Source organism: Sceloporus occidentalis, unplaced genomic scaffold (assembly GCF_023333645.1).
Source record: "Sceloporus occidentalis isolate IW3139 unplaced genomic scaffold, rSceOcc1.0.p SCAF_2, whole genome shotgun sequence".
Taxonomy (NCBI): Eukaryota; Metazoa; Chordata; class Lepidosauria; order Squamata; family Phrynosomatidae; genus Sceloporus; species Sceloporus occidentalis.
Genome location: NW_028316982.1, coordinates 192528486 through 192552360, shown reverse-complemented (window position 1 = coordinate 192552360; position 23875 = coordinate 192528486). Strand labels below are relative to the sequence as shown.

General features: G+C 39.8%; 1 protein-coding gene across 1 annotated transcript in view; it reads left to right on the top strand.

The window, feature by feature from the left end:
- The window catches only part of LOC149319487 (transmembrane protein 47-like), a 51005-nt gene extending 32233 nt beyond the window's left edge, over positions 1 to 18772 (top strand). The window contains exon 3 of the mRNA XM_089511820.1: positions 12737 to 18772. Coding sequence (XP_089367946.1) covers positions 12737 to 12915 — 179 coding nt within the window. The 3' untranslated portion in view covers positions 12916 to 18772. The remainder of the gene's footprint in view (positions 1 to 12736) is intronic.
- The last annotated feature ends 5103 nt before the right edge of the window (positions 18773 to 23875 follow it).

The following is a 23875-nucleotide window of genomic DNA, read 5'->3' as shown; positions in this document are numbered from 1 at the left end:
ACTTTTCTCCATCCCAGCGTGTCCTTGCAGCAGCCAGTGAGTGGAACTTGGAACACCTGGGCGGAAGGCGGAGAGAGGGTGCGACGGTGAGAGCGGCACACATAAAGCCGGGCTGCCTGGTCTCCTCCTCCGTCACGCCCCTTTGCCTCCCGGACTTCTGCTTGGAGCTGTGTTTGTTGCTGCCGGGCGTTCTCCTGGGTTGTTAGAGGTGCGCAACTGCGCACCGGCCCAGGAGCCGCCCACGGACTGTTTCCGGACATTCACTCCTCCGCAGCTGCGCAGTTGCACCCATCAGCGACTGCACGAGGGCAAGGGAGACGCACCCGTGCCGGCATCTAGACAGAGAATGACTGTGCTGTCTTTTCTTTGTCCTCACTGCTGCACTGCAGGGGGAGGGGGAGGATATGGCTGTGGGGAATGTTTTGGCTGGGGAGGCGGAGGGTAATCCTCCTTGCACGAGCGGAGCTCTTATTGAGGTAGTGTGGTACAGGGGGAGGTATGGCGGTAGGAGTGTGGACCAGCGTTACAGGGGAAGGCGAGATAGATGCTTAATATCTATCTCTCCTTCCTGTCCCTCTCCTAACCAAAGTGACCTGAGGGTCATTCCAACCGTACCACAAACCCTGTCTCTGCTCCTGTGCAATGCCAAGTCTATTAAGAACAAGTCCCACATTATTTACGACTTGCTCGAGGATAACAACTGTGACCTGGCTTGCATTACTGAGACCAGGCTTGGGCCTGAAGGGGAAGCTGTGTGGGCTCAGGCCCTACCTGCCGGGTACTCAGTGAAGGACCAGACCAGGTTAGGTGGGCGGGGGGGGGGTGTTGCCTTGGTGCATAAGAACACCTTGTCTTTAACCAGGAACCATGTTCGTCAAACTTCCTATATCGAGTGTATTTACCTGACCCTGAGGGCCAAGGACAGTCTAGGGATTCTGTTGGTCTATCGGCCACCCCGTGCGCTAACAGACTCCCTTAACGAGCTGACACAGTTGGTCTCGGAGCTGATGCTGGAGTCCCCCAGGCTTCTGGTCCTGGGAGATTTCAACATCCCCTTCGCGGCCAACTATGTTCCATCCGGTGCGGCTCGGGAATTCATGGATACCATGACAGCCATGGGCCTGTCTCAATTGGTCTTGGGTCCGACGCATTCTGCGAGTAATACACTTGATTTGGTCTTTTGTACGGAAATGGAAATTCCGTGGGTGGAAATTACTAATATTTCCGCTCTGTCATGGACGGATCATTTCCTGGTGGAGGCAAAAATCAAGGCATCTACCCAGATCCCTCCTGGGGGTGGCGGACCTATTAGAATGGTCCACCCTCGAAGGCTGATGGAACCCGAAAGGTTCCAGGAAGCCCTAGAGGGGTATATGGTTGGAAATGACGGCGATACTGTTGATGCCCTGACCAACATCTGGGACATTGATTTCTCCAGGGCTATACACAGCATCGCTCCCAAGCGTCCTCTCAGGCCTGCTTCCAAAAAGAAGCCCTGGTATACGGAAGATCTCCGGGCAAGGAAGCGGGTGCTGCGACGGCTAGAACACGTCTGGCGGAAACACCAGCGCTTACCCGACAAGGCTCTCCTAGACCATCTTTTGGAGGACTACGGAGAGGCGATACGTGCAGCTAAGAATTCGTTCTATGCTGCACGTGTCGCGTCCGCGGAGTCGCGTCCAGCAGAGTTGTTCAGGGTAGTGAGGGAGCTAACTCAGCTCCCTCCTGCCCCGAACCAGATCCTTGAACCTTCTAAGGCCTGCTGTGACCAATTTAACAACTTCTTCGTGGATAAAACCTCTCGGATAAGTGAAGGTCTTGATACCAGCATTAGAGCAGAGTCCAGAGTAGAGGCATCCAGAGCTTCCGTGGACTCGATTGTACTGGATCAGTTTGAGCCTGTTAGTACTGAGGATGTGGACAAGATCCTTAGAAGTGTTAGGAAGACAATCTGCTCTCTCGATCCCTGTCCCTCGTGGTTAGCAGCTCAGGGGGGACCGGTGGTAACTGCAATGTTACACCGGATTATTAATACATCCTAGAGGGAAGGGCAATTTCCAGCTAGTTTGAAATTGGCCGTCGTAAAACCTTTGTTAAAAAAGCCCTCCCTCGACCCCCTGTTGCACAACAATTATCGGTCAGTCTCGCTGCTACCATTTTTGGGGAAGGTGATCGAGAGGGCGGTTGCAATCCAGCTTCAATCGATCTTGGATGAAACGGATTATCTAAACCCATTTCAAACCAGTTTTCAGGCGGGTTACGGGGTTGAGACTGCCATGGTCGCCTTGGTCGATGATCTCTGTCTGAGCATAGACAGGGGTAGCGTGTCCCTGTTAGTGCTCTTGGACATCTCAGCGGCTTTCGATACCATAGACCATGGTATCCTTCTGGAGCGCCTGGTAGAGGTGGGAATCAGGGGCACTGCACTCCAGTGGTTCCAATGCTACCTCTCCGGGAGGTTCCAGATGGTGCAGCTGGGGGACGTGTGCTCCGACAAGAGGGCCCTTACATCTGGGGTTCCTCAAGGAGCCATTCTGTCTCCCATGCTTTTTAACATTTACATGAAACCGCTGGGAGAGATCATCCGGAGTCATGGGGCGCGGGGTTATCAGTACGCTGATGACACCCAAATAATTTTCTCTATGTCTCCGACTGATGCAGTGACCAGGGATGGCATCTCTCCTCTCATGACCTGTCTGGAATCGGTAATGGGCTGGATGAGGGAAAACAGACTCAGCCTGAATCCGGAGAAAACGGAAGTGCTCGTGATAGGTTCTCCTGGCCCGGGGATGGCGGTGGTTCCACCTGTCCTGAACGGGATCACGCTTCCTGTGAAGGACTCAGTACACAGTATGGGGATGCTTATTGACTCGTTGCTCCATCTTACTTCTCAGGTGGATGCGACGGTCAGGAGCACCTGTTATCAGCTTTGGCTGATACGCCAGCTGCGTCCCTACCTGGACCGGAGGGACCTTGAAACTGTAGTACACTCTCTGGTAACCTCTCGATTGGACTTCTGCAACACGCTCTACATGGGGCAACCCTTGTACCATACCCGGAAGCTGCAATTAGTGCAGAATATGGCAGCACGACTGGTCACTGGTACTTCCAGGGCCAGTCACATAACACCTGTGCTTAAAGACCTTCATTGGCTGCCTATTCGCTTCCGGGCGCAATACAAGGTGTTGGTTAGTACCTATAAAGCCCTAAATGGCTTGGGCCCAGGGTACTTGGAGGACCGCCTCTCTCTGTACAATCCGCCCTGCATACTCAGATCAACTGGGCAGCAATTATTAAGAATTCCAGAGGTCAGATTAGTTACTACCACCAGGAGGGTCTTTACCACCTCGGCCCCCAACCTCTGGAACTCGCTGCCCGCCGAGCTCTGCTTGGCCACCTCCCTGGCCCAATTTAAGAATGGGTTGAAGACATATCTTTTCGAGCGGGCCTACCCCTGACTCTACCCCCCCAGTATACTCTCTCTCCCCTCCTTCGTCAGCTGGTTGAGCTGGCATGAGTTTGCTTGTTTTTATTGTAATGTTTTTAATGTATTTTAATATGTTTGATTGTATGGATTGCTTGTTGTACACCGCCCTGATTTCTAGAAGGGCGGTATAGAAATAAAATTTTATTATTATTATTATTATTATTATTATTATTATGACATAGAGATCACATTAAGTTCTAAGGATAAGCAGGCTGAAAGCTTCTTTGATATCTAGAAGGACTCAGAAATGATAGGATGGTAGACTTGCTTAAGACTGCTACTTATATGCACAAAAACTGTGGGGCCTTGTATGAGAAAGCTGTTAGATGCCAGTGGTTGCATTACTAAATTGTAGGTGTGTGTGCTGTATTTTAAAAAGCTCCTGTTCAAGTTCTCTTGTCTTTCAGTAGGGAGAAAGCACAACTGTCTTTTTGTTTCTTTTTGTATCTTGTGAGTAGGGAGAAATTGTATTTGGGGGTAATCCACATTGAATGCTTCCCAAATTTCTGAATTTTTTTCTCCAGGCAATTTAAAAAGCACCTAGATGTTACTAATGCCAGCTATGTATAAAGTCTAGCAGAAGGAGAGGTAATATTTTATTATATTTGATCCCTTCATTGGCTTGGAGCCTAAGATAAGTGAACTGAAAGAAATTCACAAATGGAAAGTTTCTCATTTATTCCCAAACCAACACTACCTTGTACCAATCCAAAGCATTTTGCTGTCTGAGGCAAAGAATAAGGCTTCCCACTCTCCAATCTACAAAAGCTGGCTGGGTTGGCAGTTGAACCATTCTTCTGTAATGGTAGTGGAAATGCTTCTTACATTGCACCAGAATGCAGCAGGATGCAGGGCAAATTGCATGGCCTATATCCCTGTCCTCCAACAACTTGTTTGCCTGTCCCTTTAGCTGCTGCTTGAGGCAACTACATCATGGTGTGTAATATGTGGACTAGTCTTGGCCCTGCAGATTGCTGCATCCCATCTCATACTATGCAGCAGTGCTTCTGACTATCCAGCAAGGATTTTTCAGGAATTTCAAGTGGTTATAAACAGTGGAAGACAGAATGGGAAACATTTCTTCTAGGAGCCTCCTTAAGCTAAATTATCTTAGGATCCAGTGTATTGAATACTGCCACATGAACTCTTCAGTAAACTCAATCCTCCCCTTCTAGCCTGAATTTCAGGAGAACATTATTGTACTCCTATTTTTTTATTTTTTAGAATTAGCAGCTGAAGATATCTCTGCAGTGAATAGTGTGGTTGGTGCAATAGTGATTTTAAAAAAATGAAGGTAGACCATCAACTACTTTAAAGTACACCATAAAACTGAATAAGGGTATCATTTGAATAGGGGCATCTGCTTGTGTGGGTAATGAAGAGAACTATTAAATAAAAGAGCCCACAATGGGAATGTGTGGGAGAACAAGCAAGTACTGGTAATAATGTAATAGTCTTTAAGCAGAATGATAGGTCAGTAATATGAGCATGGTCACATTTTCATTCTTTTTTTCCTGTTTCTCTTGGGTATTCCTGTTGTTTGATTCTAAAAATAGTCCAGAGTAGGCAGAAATAACACAAAAGTCACAAGCATATGAAGGATGCATTACAGCATATCTGAAGGCATCTATGAATAGCAATTAAGGCCTGTATTGCTGCCTAGGTACAGTTAACAAAAGTAAGTCATCAACCCCTTTTAAAATTTGATTTCTATATTTATATATTGGTTTTCAACCACACATTTCCTAAACAGATTTATATCATACAATCAAACTAACGTAGAGTTTCCAAAAACTTAAACTTAAATCAGAAAGACAGCAAAAAACCCAACAATCTCAAAATAATGCTACAAAGAAAACTATGACCCGGTACATACCTGTGAAAATGTCCGGGCTGGCGGCGGCCTTTTTTCTTCTGAAGGGAAGCCGCAGCCGACAAACTACGTGGCTTCCCTCCGCAGGAAAAAGAACCTGCAAAAAGCGGGTTCTTTTCTGCTGTGCTAGTTACATCTGAGTGCACCAATGTGACGTGCAGATGCTATGCATCTGTTATGTCATAATGGTGGTGCCTGTGTACACGGGGCACTGCCATTACAGCACCGACAGTATGTGCTAGGGTTAGGGACCATGCGGTTGCACGTGGTCCCTAACCCTAGGTATGCTGATGCCACAAAAGGGCATCTATCCTGGGCCTATAAAAGATTCAAATCCCCAAAGCCTGGTTTTTAATATATATATATATATATATATATATATATATATATATATATAGAGAGAGAGAGAGAGAGAGAGAGAGAGATTGGGAATGGGCATTTGATTATACTGGGACCATGTCTGGCTGATTATAGTTTTACATCCAAGAAAGATGGAAACTATAGCAGAGATTTGTTAAAAGATCTCAGTTTTTCACAAGAAACATATGGAAAAGGCAGTCTCTGAGATACCCTAAACCAGGAATATGGAAAGTATAGTCAATGAGCTCATGTGGTCCCCAATATCATTTTGAGCCCCCAGGACTCCCTTGCCTCCCTTCTAAGGAGATGGGGAACAACATGGTCATATTTTAAGCTCAGGTGAAGCACATTACCCCCAAAGGAAGTAAAAGAGAAGTTGACTTCCATTTTAATTTCTTAAAACAATCCAGGATCCCTCAAATACTGTGAAATTCCCCCCTACAGGATGTGGGAGAACTTTTTGGTGATTTTTCAAAAACAAAATTTTAATGATTCAGCTATGTGGCAGAGATAGGGATAATGCTCTAAAGTGCGCTGTAGCCCTTCAAGTCTCAGACACAGCCCACTTAGCCAGAGGTGTAGCTTGAATTGGGTCCAGAAACAAATTGGTAGCCAATGAATATGTTTTAAAATAGGCATATTAGGTTCACACCAATTTGGATCCATGAGCAGGGATATAAATATTTGATGATTTTGTCCTTGCAGTTGAGAATAAAAGATTCTGCAAATATTTTTGTGAAGTTCACATCTGCTATTCATACATCCAGAAGTGTTTCAGGGAATTATTCTTTGCAGATGCACACATGCTTTTCTTCTAGGAATTCATGGCTTTTAATGCTAAAATTCAATCTTTTGCAAAATACCCTCCCACTGTTTGCAAGAGAATTTCTGAGTAGAAACACTTCAGGATGTGTGAATATTGAGCAAAAACTGTACAAAATTATCATCATCATATTTTATTTTCTGACCAGATTTCTCAAGTGTTAGGATTATTTTTTGCCCAGAAAATGACCAGTAACCAAGCAAGTATCTAACTGAGGGGTAAAACTGATTGCCCCGATGAGAGCCAGATTGGGGCTGTGGCCATTGCATGCCACAGCCCCAATCAGGCCCTCTTCCATCTCAAATAGGAGCAGAAAAAAATCTACTCCTATTTGCGGTGGAAAAAAGCTGCCCTTTCTGCCATGGTAGTGGCTTTTTGGCTTTTCTGTGGCACATGTAAATGCCACGCCACTGAAATGCCATGAATCGGGCACATGTGCAGTCAGCCATGTGGCTTCCCAGTGGCATGAGGGTGGTGTCAGAGTGTACGGCATCTAAACGGCATGCTTAGATGCTGTCCCCAAGCCGATGCAAAGGGACAGTCTACTTCTCCCCTTAAATGCCCTAAAGGGACCAGATCCCATCTGATCTTGGAAGCTAAGCAAGGTCAGCTCTGGTTAGTACATGGATAGGAGGCTGCCCATGAATGCCAGGTGCTGTACACTATATTTCAATGGTGGGATCTGACAAAACCACCTCTGAGTATTCTTCAGTTAAGAATATCCTATGAAATTCATGGAGTTGGCATAAGGCAGGGGTAGGCAACCTGCGGCCCGCGGGCCGGATGCGGCCCAGCGAGGCCTTGGGACCGGCCCCAGCCCGGTCCTGCCGCCGATTGCCGCCGGGGCCTTTGGCCTCTCGCATGCAGGGGCAAGGGGGGCTATTGTCTATAGAAGCCTCAGAAACATGCATTTATCTTAACATTTTTTAAAAAATCAGCAAATTTTTTCGCGTGTCCTCCATTTTTTATTTAAAAAGTGCCCTCCATTTGAAAATTTTGCCCTACATTTGTCCCGGTTTATTTATTTATTTAATTTTTAAAAATTATTTAATTATTTATTTTTTGGCTTCGGCCCCCCAGTTGTCTGAGGGACAGCAACCCGGCCCCTGGCTCAAAAGGGTTGCCTACCCCTGGCATAAGGCATCATGCAGGCACATAAACAAGCAAGTACATTCATTGAAGCAGTTCAGCTATTCACATCATTTTCAAGAGCAGCTTGTGAAGAGTGCATTGCAGTAATCCAATTTGATGGTTAGCAAGACATGAATGACAGTAGACAGACTAGTAGACAGGTAGGGAAAAACCACACTTCTCCTTGGCATTTTTCAGAAACATTTCTCATTGCCAGAATTGTCCCTGAAATTTCAGGTTTAATGCCATGTCATGATCCTCCCCAAGTTTCAAAACTGCAAGCATAGCCATTTCTACAAAATAAATTGATCTGCTTGATTCACTTTACAACATGAACTGTCTATTCTTCATTGAACTACAGAGAGGGTGAGGAAAGTGTCTTGCATGATGTATGCAGCCACCAGGACATTTCTGAAGCCCCAAACAAGTCACCATTTTTTTTTTTTTACCCAAAGCCCCCTTGCCTTCTCAGGATATAGAGCACCGTACCTTCACCTCAGCTGCTTTAGGAATGGGAGAGACTTCTTCTTTTCAAAACCAGAAATGACTTCCAGTTTACTTTCATTTGAAAAAGGCTTAAAACGACCAAGAGAGAACCCCCTAGAGGAAGCAAGGGAGCATTTTGATGGTTTTTTTTTTTTTGAAATAAGAATTGGAATGGGGTGCGGACTTGGATTTGGATGCAGCCTTCCAACTGCCAGTGATGGATATACATGACCCTGAATTGTGGGTAGTTGCCAACCCTATCAGCCAGTTAGTCAGATACTATCATCCAGTTAATCTAGACCTTTCTCAGAAGAAAAGGGTCTGAATTCTCCTAGCATCACATTCTGCATCCTGCACTAAGGGAACAACAAAGCCATTTTAAGCTAGTGCTCCAAATACCTAACATAGAAAATCAGCTTGAATATATATACCAATCAGTAGTATTGAAAGTGCCTGAGAGATACTGAACATATTGAACAATAAAACGTATGCAAGTTAAGTATCCCTTATCCGGAATTCAGACATCTGAAATACACTAAAATACAGCTGGCCCTTCTTATACATGGATTTTTTTATACACGGATTCAAGCATCCATGGTTTGAAAATGTTCAAAAAAAGTATAAATTTCAAATATCAAACCTTGATTTTCCAATTTTTATAAGGGACATCATTTTGCTATGTCATTATATTTAATGAGACTTGAGCATCCATGGATTTTGTTATCCATGGGGGATCTTGGAACCAAACCCCAGTGTATAACAAGGGTCCACTGTACAAAATTGTTCACATGCGTGCCTGAAATAGTGACACTGTTGCTTTCTGATGGTTCAGTATATACAAAAATTGTTTCACATATAAAATTATTGAAAATATTGTGTATAAAATTACCTTCAGGCTATGTGAATAAGGTATGTATGAAATATAAATGAATTTCATACAGTGGGACCTAGTTATCTACTGGGGTCTGGTTCCAGGATCCCCCGTGGATGACAAAATTCATGGGTGCTCAAGTCCCATTAAATATAATGGCAGAGCAAAATGCTGTCCTTTATATAAAATGGAATATCAAGGTTTGCTATTTGGAATTTATACCTTTTTTGAATATTTTCAAGCATGGATGCTTGAATCCATGGATAAAATATCAGTGGATAAGGAGGGTCAACTGTATTTAGATTTGGGTCCCATCTCCAAGATATCTCATTATGTATATGCAAATAATCCAAAATCTGAAAATAGCCAAAACACTTCTGGTCCCAAACAGTTCAGATAAGGGAGGCTCAACCTTTATAATTGTTTATTAGATCCTCTTTTGTTATGTGATATATTTGTTGACTTGATTCTATTTTAGGTTGGTCTAATACCGTGTTGGTGAACCTATGGCATGTGTGCCCTCTCTGGCACGTGAAGCCACTTTGGAGGGCACACTGAAAGACGGGAGGGCATCCTGTCTCTCCTCTTCCCCCCACTCTCCTGGGCCTTCAGCTGTCTCTTGGGGAAGTCCCACCCTCAGAAGTCCCACTCCCAGTAAGTGGAACTCCCATGCACAGAGGGTGGAAGTCCTGCCCCCCCATAAGTCCGATCCCCCCAAGACATTCCGCTTCTGGCACCAGGTAACATCCAATGCTAGAACACCTTTGAGTTTGGGCACTCGGTCCCTAAAAGGTTCACCATTACTGGTTTAATAGTTGAATTCAATCTACTTCTTAGATTGTAAGCCTGAGGGCAGGGAACAGTCTAACTAAAAGATTGTATGTACAATGCTGTGTAAATTTACAGCGCTTTATAAATAAAAGTTAATAATAATAATAATACTGTGATTTTTATTGAGGTTCAGATGACTTCCTAATCGAGTCTAGATTAAAACACAATCATTATTTGCTACTAATTTGGTTTTTTCTCATTTTGAATAAAGATAGTCATGATGTCCTTTCAAAGATGTTACTCACAACTCCAATTATAGCTGTGCCACTTGAGTTTCATGGTTGTGGACAACTTAGTTGTTTTAGATCCAGAACCAATAGTCTGCCTGCTACTTCATACTGTTTCTTCTGCCTTCAAATTATTTTTAAACTTTGCCTTGGGGTGGTTACATAAACTTGTATATTAAAACTTTGAATGGCACAGTTTTGGTTTTTGATCGTAAATGAAAGAAAATCTCTGCTGAAAACATGTATCTTAACATTGTGAATTATTATGTCACTTTCTTTATATTGCATAGAAAATTTCCAAAAAAATGGCAAATAATAATCATGATTAGCCTCGGAGCCTATATGTATCTAATACACAATTCCATCTGAATTCTGTTATAATTAGCTCCTAATTAATATTACTTATCACAGAGAGTCAGACAAGATAAATGAGCTTTCCTGGATTACATTTCATCATTAACTTTTTTTTTTAGTCCATTATGATCTATATATAGACACCATTAGCTTAGTCATCTGTGTGCCGCTATAATTAACAAAGAGTAGTCTGTAAAAAAAAAGGATTAATTTTCTTTTTGGTTTTGTTCTATTAAAAACATAACTCAAGGCCAGACCTATCTGAAGAACCCGGTCTTCCCATATGAGTTCTTTGGGGGAGGAATTAATCTCAGTCCTGCATATTTGAAGAGCACAGAAAGAAGGGCCTTCCCAGTGACTGCTTCCAAAATGTGGAATTCCCTTCCAAGGGAAACTGGTTTGGTCTCTTCCTTATTGTCCTCATTGGGCACAGAACATTTTATTCAGGCATACTTTGAGTAATTAATTAGCTGCTGCAGAAAGTGTTTTAAGGAGAGAGGTGTTGTGCTATTTCATTTTGTTCTCTGAAGCACTTTTAAATGGGTTTAAATTATTTTTAATTGGCTGTTATAACACTGTACCCTATTTAATTGTATTTTAATATCAAAATGCACTTTGGTGTTGGCTTTTGTCCCTCTTTCTGGGTTTTATGGGGTCAGTTATAATTGAATATTGCAATCACAATCACAGTTTAAGTCCCAATTTAGTTTTAGCAACAATAAAAAAATTATATATGAAATTTAACACATAGATACTGTCCCAAAGGTTCTACACTTCCAATGAGATGCCAGTGCAGTTGCCAGTTTGCCAGAATCTGGAGAGCCATAGGTTTCCCAACCCTGCTTTAGAACCTTAACATAATATGGCATTATTTTTTCCTATATATAATGGATTATATTTGCATTACTTTATTCCTGTGGACTAGATATGCTGCATTACAATAGGCTAAAATGGTAGCTGCTAGAGCATGGATCAAATATAATCTGGATGATATTATTTGCATGGCCTACTCATTCCACTAGGACCTCTGTCAAAACTTTGTTGAAATAAATACAACTCAATATGAAGTTATTATCACTGCATACTTGTGCAGCTGTCATTTCAATAAGACTATACATATAACTGGTAGACTATGCCTTGAGGGGATAAATGGTTACAACATTTTAAAAGAGATTTTCAATCCTGAGATGTAACTGTTTTTATTTATTGTGTTGCTTTTTTCTTTTTTTCTTGATTCCCTTTTTTTATTTTAGCATTTTGTTGGAAATACATTTGAGAATTTTTCATGGGGGTTATTACTACCTTTCATATGAAGTGACAGAAGGTAATTTCCCTTTTCTCTGATCCCATTTTTTCTTGAAGTTTTTGCAGCCATTTTACAATACTTCAAGAATGATGCTACTTCAATGGTATCTTAATCCAGCATGATTCCCATTGGGTTTTTGTTGGGAAATAAAAACAAGATACCATCAAGCTGCATGAACAACCCTATTATCACCTGAAGTGGCAAATATGTTATTTTATAGGAAAAAGAAAAAAAGAAAAAAGAGGGGGGGGGCCTTTAAGAAGCTTACTATTTGCAGCTTCAGCTGTAACATATTATTATTTTTGTACAGTTGTTAAGAACTATTTCCCATCAGTTTTCATCTAATACATGACTAAGCAAAAATACTGGGGATTGCATTAGTTTTATGGATGCTTTTTTGTGTTTATTGTTGCTGTCAAATTTTTCTGTAAAACTTCTTATGCTTCAGCTTATGATGTTTTAACATACCATTAATGACACTGGGCTTGTTGAGCAAAGGCATGGCATATTTAAAAATAAAAAATAACTAGCACAATAACAGTATTGGGCAGGACTGTAGCCCTTTACTTCATTGGGAGTAATTTTTGTATGCCAACATTATGTAATTCCCTCACAGAATTCAGGAAATGCTGTGTATGATATTTCTAAACATATGGTATGGTTCTAATCAGTGGAGGCTAGTGGATCCCATGTAAGTGGGAGAGTGAATCAACCTTGGTTTTCAATCCAGACTTAAGCTATGCATGGTGCTGAAGCTGATTTAGGGATAGGAGTCACCACTTTGGATAGTGCCTTTAAAGTCTGATATAAAATCCAGAGTGGATTCACTTCCCCACCAACATGGGAGCTGCCAGTCACCACTGGAACTAAAGTCTACAGAAAATGACCATGCAGAAGTCTCTTGGTGGATTCCTGTTTTATTTCTTCTAAAAAAAATGAGTCAAGTTTCATATTTAATTTTTTCCCTTTTTCTTTTTTTCTTCCCAGTGGTTCTTCAAGTGTGCAGCCTTGTCCTTTATCCAATCAAGTTCATCGAAACAGTCAATTTGAGAATATACCATGAGTTCAACTGGGGTTATGGCCTTGCCTGGGGTGCAACTATATTTTCATTTGGGGGTGCCATACTTTATTGCTTGAACCCCAAGAACTATGAAGACTACTACTAAAGGAAGCTACCTTTTTTTTAAAGGAAATGAATAATACAAGGATTGTTCTGTCTTTTCTAACTTGGTGTTTTTAGAACTTTTGTAGAGTGTCAGTCTGCTATATTGATTTATCAACCTTTACCTTTTGGCTACAACTACTGCAAGTAGCATTTAAACATCTTGTTAAATGAATTACTGAAAATTACACCTGCTGATCAGCCCATAGGCAAACTATGGAAACTGCTGATACATTATAAGAAAAGATCAGTACCATTGATGGATGCGGATGGCCTCAACGTTCATGAGAAAATTAGATGGAATGAAATGTAGGCTACCTGCATTGGCTGTAACCTGCAAAGGAGTTGCTGGAACAAGAATCATGTAGAAGCTTATTTATATTACATATGATTCAAACACTGTAGTGAGTCACCAACCTCTGCCTCCATGTTGTATTGGCTCTCTGAGATTCTTGTTGAAATGAATATCTAAGGAACCAGATGATGAGAAGAATGAAGATAAATAATTAATATGTACACTCAGCAATTTCCTGGCAACACAAGCTTGTACATTTGGCAGTCCATATTTTCCAGCCAGTTGTGGTATATCAGGAAGTCAGAATGTGGAACATATTTTTCCAATTATGTGGTCGGACACTATGTCTCAGATCTAACCAAGTATGGAAAAATAACATGAAGAATCACACTGAATCTGTTGACTCCTTCAAGACAATAAAAGAGAATAAGAGACATGCATGCACTGCATTTTCCAGAGCATATTTTGATTTCAAAACACTGCGGTAAAGTTTTCATAAGCAACATTCCCACTATTTTTATAGAAGATGTTTATTCGTTATTACTATGAAGATAAAAGTATACAGAAAACATATGATATTCCAAGCTAATACTTTATTAGCTATAGCAAGTGTTCTAATTAAGAATCTAAATTTTCAAGAGTCTTCTCTGGGTATTGAGTTCGCTTGAAATATTTTAATGAGTCCCTTCCTATAATGTGATGCATCTTGTATTGCTTGAACTAAATCTTGATGTATGTGCCATCCACTAAAATTTTAGGTGAAGATGAACTGTGGTTTTATTCCTGCAAAGCTAGAGAAAATGATATTTACCACATTTTGATATTGTGCCAAATCATGAATACTTGTGATGGGAAGAGCTACCATGAGCCTCATGTTTTCAGGCTCTCACCCACCCAACAGCTGTAAGATAGAGATCAGATGTTTTCAGCTCTAACTCCTCTTTTAGCCCATATTTGACAAGCTGTGGTTAATTTTAAATATGGTTGTTCAAAACCACCCATTTGCAAATCCTGGAGAAGGAGATGGTTGATTTCAATAAACTATAGTTAAATTTAGCCACAGTCGGTGGCCTGGATCAAGTGCTAGACTGTGCTTTATCAAAAATTGAAGTAAAAACTTGTATTTGTTCATTGTAGTCACAGTGAAGGAGGAGAGGAGAGAAGGGGTACAAACCTAAGGTTCACAGAGAAAGGAAAAGCCACCATTTATCATAATGCCAAACATAAACATTAATTCATTTTGACACAGGCACTACAGTGGTGATGTAGATCATATAAAAGACATTGTAAAAACTCCTGTATTGTTTTAAATATGGAAAGATTAGTTGGAAGAAACTGAGATGAAATTTCCAAATTGCAGTTGCTCACCTGAAAAATTCTTGTCGTTTTCCTGAGTGATATTTGGTTAGCGATGTGTCCATGGTTCAAAGCAATGCTGATAGGTGGGTTCCAAGGAGGGAAAAAATGAAGCTTCAGTGGAAGCCAGAACTAGACAAATATTAGCTGTGACACAACTAAGAGATTGTTTTTTATGGGTTGGGAGCTGTGTCCATTGAAAAATTGCTGTTTGCTTTAGATGTGATGTTTTAAAAAAGATAATCTAGTTAATGTATCCTTTCCACAGTGATGATGGAGGGAAATAATTATGAAAATTATATGTTATTATCAGGATAGTATAAAAATGGTCATATTTTCTCCTTTAGCAGTAATGGATTGACTTACAGTTTATTTGCATTTATTGTTTAATTTATTGCTTCTTGAAATCATGCAAAAACTAGTTTTAAGACTACATTTTAAATTGATATATACAACACACCATTTATTTTTGTTTACATCAGTTTACTGTATTAGGTATCTTCAATTTATTCTGAAATAATTTTGTATGGTATATACTGTTCTGATACACAAATTTAGAAACAGTTATTTTTGCTATATGGAAATTAAAATTGTACCTTATTATGAATGTCCTCCAAGAGCACAATCTTCAGAATGATGAAACTGCTGCTCAATATTGTTGCTCTGTAATACATTTCTATAATTTCTTAATACTAAAACCTCAAAGCTATAACTATTTAATTAATGCAAATCACACAGGCAGCAAGAAGTGAAGTGTTCTGCAGAGCATCACACAATAATGAAAATATTTATACATATTTATATATTACTAAAAACCATGTGTTTTTTTAAACAGCAGCAAAGAATCTGGTCCCTGATGTTTGCACAAAAATGCTTTCCAGGTACTAGTACTTCCCATACATCCAACATTGGGTGCTGTGTATGAATTGTTAAGAGTAGCAACCACCTCCACATTCAATGCACCTATGATAATTCTGTACAGGATGTATACTGGGTAACAATTTGTTCATGTTGTTATCTCCTGCTTCTTCCTTCCTCTTAGCTGAAAGATACTGGTCATGGTAGAAAATCTCTGGGAGTCTCTACAGAGACAAAATGAACATTGTATTTAATTAAATGCCATTTCACTTCTTTAAATTGGATAAGGCACATGTGGTATAGCCAAAAGTCACTGGTGATGAGAGTGGCAATCAGCACACATTGAGGGCCACATGTTGCCCATCTCTGCTGGGTGCTCATTTTTAAAAGGGGGCAAAGTATGTCAAGATGAGAGAGAAATCTTCATTTTTTTCTTTTTTTAATTTTTTTTAGAGAAATCTTCAATTTGTTGCAGGGGTGCCCAAGGATATTTATTTGGCCACTGAGTTGGCAACTGCCACAATCTCCAGTCTAAAATATTAAATGCTGGTTACTTTAGGCAGACTGTATGAGCATGTCTTTGTGTAAAGAAAGACCCACCTTTCACCATGGGCAGCACCAGTTATTAGCAGTGTGAAAGCACTGGAGGAGTTGCTGCCAGAACAGATAATACTGTAGTGGGCTAGATAAACCAATAGCTCCTCTCAAATGCTTTACTGACAAAGGAGTAAGCAATGGTACAAACATAATGCCTAACTTTGTGACATAATTTAGGGTCATCAGTCCACCTACTCTTGTCCAGCTGTGTGGTAGAAACTTGCTGCCTGTGCCTTTTCCATCCCACTCATTGACAGATTTTCTTGATTCTCATTATTACAGATTCCATTGGGAAAAAAAGTGGCAGCTGCTGAATTAATATAACTGGTTATACCAGAGGGGGAGAATGTTTATAAGATGGTGTTGAGACCCAGTCATCCTGAAGTTTGGGGACAGGTTTCTTGGGCCATAGTCTCCAAGCTTAATTATTGATTCTTTGTAGTGGTTCCAAAGAAGCCCATGACACAACTCTGCAATTTCAAAGTAGTAGCCTTTCAGCCAAGTCCTAATCAGTCCTACTGAATTCAGTAGAATTTCACTAAGTCAATATATTTTATATTGCAAAATTTATCATTCAATACTTGTTACCATGAAGCCATAGCAGAAATAAATCAAATACTTTAATGAATATAAGGAATTCCAATAGGCCCAGGTGTATATTTTCTAATAGAAACTGGATACAGTTGGATAAATTTCTCCAATTTTGACAGTTGGAAACAGTTCTGCTGGCTGCATCCTATTTTTATTTCACCACATTATCATTGATATATACTTAGTGGGTAATGTTTGCATTGTAGATACCACTATGTGGCATTCATACCTCAAATACAAGATGGTTCTGTTCCATTGAAGTCATGGTTACAACAATTTTAGCCTTACGTGGTTTGAGTGGCATGAGACATGTATTTTTCCTTACCAGTACCTTATCTCACACATATGCTGTATTACAATAATCTAAAATGGTAGCTGCTAGAGCTTAGATTAATAGATGCTAGCTATACATTTGTGAGATATTCTGCTCATCAGCAATGATCATTTCCATTTAAGGAATTTGTTGGACCAGTGGTGTTATGTGGGACAAGTCTTATAATGGGAAAGACACAGATCAAATGGATTGTGTGGCCTTCAGAAGCACTATGAGATAGATATTAATTTGGGATTGGACTGTGTTTTTATTCCTCCCCCTTCCCCCATGTGAAGTCTTGAGACAGCAATATGGAATTAAATCAGGCCACATCTTTATTGAATTAACTAAAAAATGCAATGAGAACAGAAAATTTGATCTGAAATAAAGTGTACTGCCAAGAAATTGGAGACTAGAAATAAGCACAATGGTTTTAAAACACCTGTGCTGGTTTTACCTTTGTGGTAAGGAGTACAGTCTGGATGGAGTGCCTTGGGTTAGTGAACGTACAAATACTCTTTGGTGTGGGAAGGATGTTATTGCCATTTCCTTAGAAGTTACTGTGTTGGGTGTGTGGAAGAGATGGCTTCTTTTCTGAGCTATTGTTTGGAACCAGGCTGTTGTTACCCATTTCCTTTGTAGACCACTGTTTATCAGTCCCTAGTTTCCAATTTGTTAGCAAACTGCATTTATTGGGGACTAAATTACTCGTGCTTGGTGCAACCTTAGTTAATGCAATAGACATGTGGCCTGATTCAATTCCACATTGTTGTCTTGAGTCTTTGTGCCAGTCTTTGGAGAAACAATGAAGATGCAATGGGCATACAATAAAAAGGCCTTATGTCAAATCCTTCTCCAAACCATGTGTGACCTGATGCCTTATGGTCATCACTCTTAAAAGAGTGTTTACACACCTGATGGGCATGGCAAAACCGCTCCTGGCATAATGTCAGAGAGCAATCTTTTATGTATTGATCCTTAAAAATTATGAGAAAAATCCTGCCCAATCCATTTTTGTCACATAATTTCAGATTCTGATGCATCATTTATACATTATTTAAACATAAGTAAATCAAGCAAGACAAGCCAGTGTGGTGTGGTGGTTTCAGCATTGGACTATGATCAACAACAACAAATTTAAACAAGAATAAGTTTTCAGCATTGAATTACAAGTAAGTGCAATGCAAAGCAGAAATACCTCTTGCTAAAAAGAATTAAACACGTAAGTGTTTGACTATATGTATGAAAGATTACATTTTAATGTATAATTAATGTTGTATTCAAGTATTAGCACCTAAGTTGTATGTGGCTTTATATCACTAACAGGATAAATTCTTACATGACACGCATATTGTTTGATCTTGCAAATATGTGTGTGCCTCCACACACATACACTTACACGTACATGCAGAGCCAAGTTGCAACTAGGGCTAGATATTTGTATTTTTAAAGCTTAAAAGTATGCCGTCCGGTGCTGGCAAGTATGTAGCACCTCTCTTGGATTTCTTGCACAACTACGTTTAGCTTTTGTAAGCTTAACATGTAAATTTTAAAAACATAAATAAATATAGAGAAATCTATGTGTTTGAAATATAAGTGAGATATAAATAAATAAATATATGGATTAGCATGTAGACTGTATATTATTAAACATGCAATGAAATGACTGATAAGTGAAGTTTAATCATATGGCTAGCAATGTAATTTATTCAGACTGTATTTTTGTACAGAACAGTGCACACTAACCTATTGCCTCTCTGTGTCCTCTATGATGCCTAAAACTGTGCCTAGAGATTTCATTTCTGTCTCTTGACAATGAACAATGAAGGGTTTTCCATGCTGTTGATGGGACTGGTTTCTTTCCTCTTTTTTTTTAAAATATTTCCCCCTAAATGTATGCTACATTTTATTATTACATGATCCATCAAATGTTGTTCACTTTAGTCATGGAAATTGATGTAAATGTATTCTTTTTTAAAGGAAAAAGAAGAAGAAGAAGCAAAGTTAGTGGGGTGTTTCTTTTCCCCCTTCAGTTCATAGTTTTATTACCATTTCACAACTTTTGTAGTTGACATGAAGTTGTATGTTGAAAATAATAATAATAAAAATAATAATAAAAAATCCTTCTACATGAATGTAAGTCACATTTTGTCTTATGTACAAATTTTAAACAACACCAGTTAATTAGATGTACATACAATATAGCTCAGTGTGTGCTGTGGAAATTATGTCAAGACAAGCACCAAACAGTTTCTACTTTATTCTTCAGGAATACTTGGTCTTCTTCCTTGAGTTTATGAAGTTACCAATGTATGAAGTTCTTCTCTTCAAGGTTCGTCATATGCAGAACACATGCATACCATTCATCATATCCATAAATGAGGGTTTATAGTGTTTGAGATCTACAAGCTCTGCAGAAGATCTTCCTTTGTTGAGAAGGAAGGTCTGAAAAAGTTCCTGTTGTCAATCACCTCAGTGTGACTAGAGAACTGGCCTCCTACACAGTTTTAACCTTCAATTAAATCCAATCTCTCATACAAAGAGTTCTGAACAACTGAAACTGCTGTGACACTTCAGAATTAATGCCGACTGATACCACTTTAACTGTCAAGGCTATATCCGATGGAATTCTGGGATTTGTAGTTAGTTGTGGCACCAGAGCTCTCAGACAGAGAAGGCTAAACATCTCAAAATGAATTCCATAACACTGACAAACCTTGACAGAGGCCCTGTACTTGTGTCTTACTCAAATAAATAAATAAATAAATAAATAAATAAATAAATGCATGCCAGGCTGGCTATTTGTAGTGTATTATGCTGATGTTTGACCATGTTCTTACCTGAAGTAAATTCTTCACATTTGGTTGTCATATTTCTGATGAACTGCATTAATATTCTCTGAGCATACTTTGAAGCCAGCAATGTATAGAAAGACACTGGTATTCTTGGCTGATTCAAATATACACAAACAGCCCAATAAATAATAATGAGATGTGCAGTTCATTGCTTTTCACATCCTTCTGTCTCAGATCCAGCATCAAAATAAGCAATAGAGTGCAAATCTATTTCTCTAGTATCTGCCTTGGATCCATTTAATTTTATCCTTTATATTTTGGAACATCGTTATATTGTTAGGTTCCAGGGTAAATAACAATATTCTCCATCTCTTTGTAGAATCCTTTCCCACCTTCATGAGGTTGATGCTGTTTTCTTTCTTTTGTAAACAATTTATTTTCTATTGCTCTCTTACTAACTGGCTATTTTAATGGCAGCTAAATTTTGGAATAATTTGTGTGTGCCACTGCAAATCATTTTTACAACCTCCGTCTTCATTGCATTGCAACACCATTATGCTGAAACACTGAAGAAACAATTATAACTTGGAAGACACAAAAAATCCAATTTAAACTATCAGTTTTCAGGACAGAAGCACTAGTTCACAAGCAATTGGATCTTAAAAATCCTCTTCTACAGAATTGAAAATAACTCAAAAAACTGGAAGTAACCTGAATACTTCCTGGTCCATTCTTAAGAACAAATATTTATACAGCATTTTCCTAAATCCTCAAAACATCCATATTAGTGCTAATGAAAAAAGAGTGGGCACATTTTCACTATTTAGGTAGTGTACAGGAGGCATATTTTAAAGTACTGTACATACTCAACTGTAAGTTGACCTCACGTTTAAGTCGAGGGCAGGTTTTGGGGCCAAAATAATGGATTTTGATATCACCCATGGATAAGTTGAGGCTAAAACTTAGGGGCATATAACAAAAGATCTAAAAGATGAAGCAAAGGAAAACAATGCCAAAGAACTTACAAAATTCCAGCAGGCATAACTGTTTTATGCTTACACTAAAGGCTGGATGGATAAAAGAGTAGAGGGAGGTCAATGCTTCCAGGACAGATTAGATTCTTGCCTTTCACCAGGGGATATTTTAAATATGAGTTAAGGTACAATACTTACATTGACCCTTGGATAAGTTGACTAAGTTTTTTGGGCCAATTTTTTGACTTAAATTTCTAGATTTATACATGAGTATATACAGTATTCCTGCTGGCCTACTATTAACTCTATGCCAGCAGCAGCTTTCTTTTTTTAATGTAGTGAGCCCTCCACATTCCCTGGGGCACAGGGCTCCAATGAAACAGGGAAAACATCTGTCTCTTTAGGTTCTCCAGTGCATGTCTGTGGTCAACATCTGCCAGAAGTTGACCATTGGCCATTGGCCATTGACCATAAAATTGTGTCAGAGGATGCGCAAATACATAGAAAAGTATTTTCTCTAGGAATCTCTAGGTCCTCCAGTGCAGTGCTTGGCAGAAATTGGCCATAGAGTCCCACTGGAGGACCTAGGGATTCTTAGAGAGAACATGTTAATTCAATCATGCTCATGTCTTCCTCCCCATCTGTAACACTAACAGAGCAATCCAATATTTGCTTGATCAGAACTTAGCCCTGTTGAACTCCAATAGGACCTACTGTCAGATAAGGGTGGATAGTATTGAAGGCTTAGTAAGCCACCATGGGCAAAGGTGACACAGGGGCTGTGCAGACCACCCCTAAGGGGTGGCCTGCAGCTGCCCCTTTTACATCCAGATCAGGGCTGCAGCAAGCGCACGCCACACGCCCGATCTGGTGTTTGCAGGACATGGTAGCCATGGTGCTGTGGCTTTACAGTGTTCCTTTGGCACTGAGTCATGCAGACACAGCGCCAGAGGAGCACTGTGACATCATGTGCCATGTGGTGCAGTGTGTAGCATCACATCATCCTGGTGGTGGAGCCAGGGCCTGCATCATTGGAATGCTACATCCCTATTCCACCTCCAACCAGGCCTTTCCCGCCAGTATGCACAGCCCCATAGCCACTTTGAACATCTTAACTGTCTGAACATTTCCTGAGGATTAACTTATTTCACCATCTGAATTCACAAACAGATAACATAAATGTGGTCTAAAGCCTACATGTGCTCTAAAGGTATGTGTTTATGAAAGAGAAAATTCAATCTGAATATGACAGCACATTGGTCAACAAAGAGTGTAGGAATTTTTCATCTTAACTTTTCATAAGTTTGAAATGATTAGATAAAGCACTAAGATGGTCATGAGGAGAGCATTGGGAATCTTCTACAGCAGTTCTTCAACTGGCTCATATTCTCAAAACTGGCTTGTTAATAAAAGTAGTTTCTCAACCATGCAGAAAACCACTGAGGCACAGAAAACTGTATTTCATGGTTTCTTTATTAATACTAATTGTTGTTTTTAAAGTAGATTATTCACAGCTAGTATTTGCATAGTGAGTACATATAAGTGTGTATATAAATGCAGATACAGAGAGACAAAAAGAACTATATGTTATGTTACACATAATAATAATAATAATAATAATAATTATTATAATAATTTGTTTTATTTATATACCGCTATTTCAAAGATCATAGCGGTGAACAGTAAGTAAGCTAATTTGCCCCCAACAGTCTGGGTACTCATTTTAGCGACCTCGGAAGGATGCAAGCCTGAGTCGAGCTTGGGCCCTTTTGCTGGTCTTGAACTCGCAACCACAAGGTGGTTTTGAGTGAATGGCTGCAGTACAGGCATTTAACCACTGCGCCACCAGGGCTCCTTTTGCTCGGGGGTCGCATAACTAGTTGTACATTATATTAACTATATATGTTGTTGTGTGCCTTCAAGTGTGTGACTTCCTCAGTGGGTTTCTACAGCTTAGCAGGGTTTCAAATTCCATTCTATACAGTTTTAGTCCAATACTCAAACTACTACACCACACTGGGTCTAAACTGTATATATTGTTGTTTTGTTGTTGTTATGTGCCTCTAAGACATTTTTGACATGGCAACCCTAAGGTGACTCTATTATAGGATTTTCTTGGCAAGATTCTTCCAAGGGGGTTTGCCATTGCCATTCTATGAGGCTGAGAGTGTGTGACCTATCCAACTCATGGTGACCCTGTGGATGAGACATCTCCAAGACTCCCTGTCCTCCACTGCTCTGCCTAGGTCCTGCAAATTCATACTCATGGCCTCCCTAGTAGAGTCTATCCATCTAGCATGTGGTCTTCCTTTCTTTCTACTTTCCTCCTTCTTTCCTAGCATTATTGTCTTTTTCTGTCAGTCATGCCTTCTCATGATGTGTCCAAAGTATGACAACCTCACCTTGATCATCTTGGCTTCCAGGAAGATTTCAGGCTCAATCTATTCAAGGACCCATAGTGTCTTTCTGGCTTTGCACAGTCTCCTCAGCATTCTTCTCCAGCACCACATCTCAAATCAATTTATTTTCTTTCTTTCTGATTTCTTCACTGTCCAGGTCTTACATCCGTACATGGTAACAGGGAATACAATGGCTTGTGCAATTCTAAGTTTAGTGCTCAGTTGTTCATCTTTGCTCTTTAGGATCTTTTCTAGTTCTTGCATAGCTGCCCTTCCCATTACTGATCTCCTTCTGATTTCTTGACTGCAGTCTCCTTCCTTATCAATATTTGATCCAAGTTATGGGGATTCTTTTATTATTTTGATTTTCTCATTTTTATTACCACAAGTGAAGTGAAAACCAGAGAAATCCTTCCCTCCTTCCCAAACCATTCAAAATTCAATAGTTACATTGAGTATCTCTTTTAAGGCAAATGACAAAAAAGGGAGACCCTTTCAGTCTAAAAGATGTGTCTTTGATAAGTTTAGTAATGCATCCAGACATAATAATGCTATAATTGATACATTAAATGTATTAGGTATTAGCCATACATACAGTATTATATATGCACACTGCCAAGATCTCACAACTATTCCTTTTATATTTATGAGGGAATCTAGTTTCTATTGCACCCATGTGGAATGGCAGGTGAAACATCCTTGGCTAAGCCAAGATACTTCAATCTACTGTGATCTCTATCTTTTAAACATACACACACGCACCAGAGAGAGAGAGAACAAATGTCT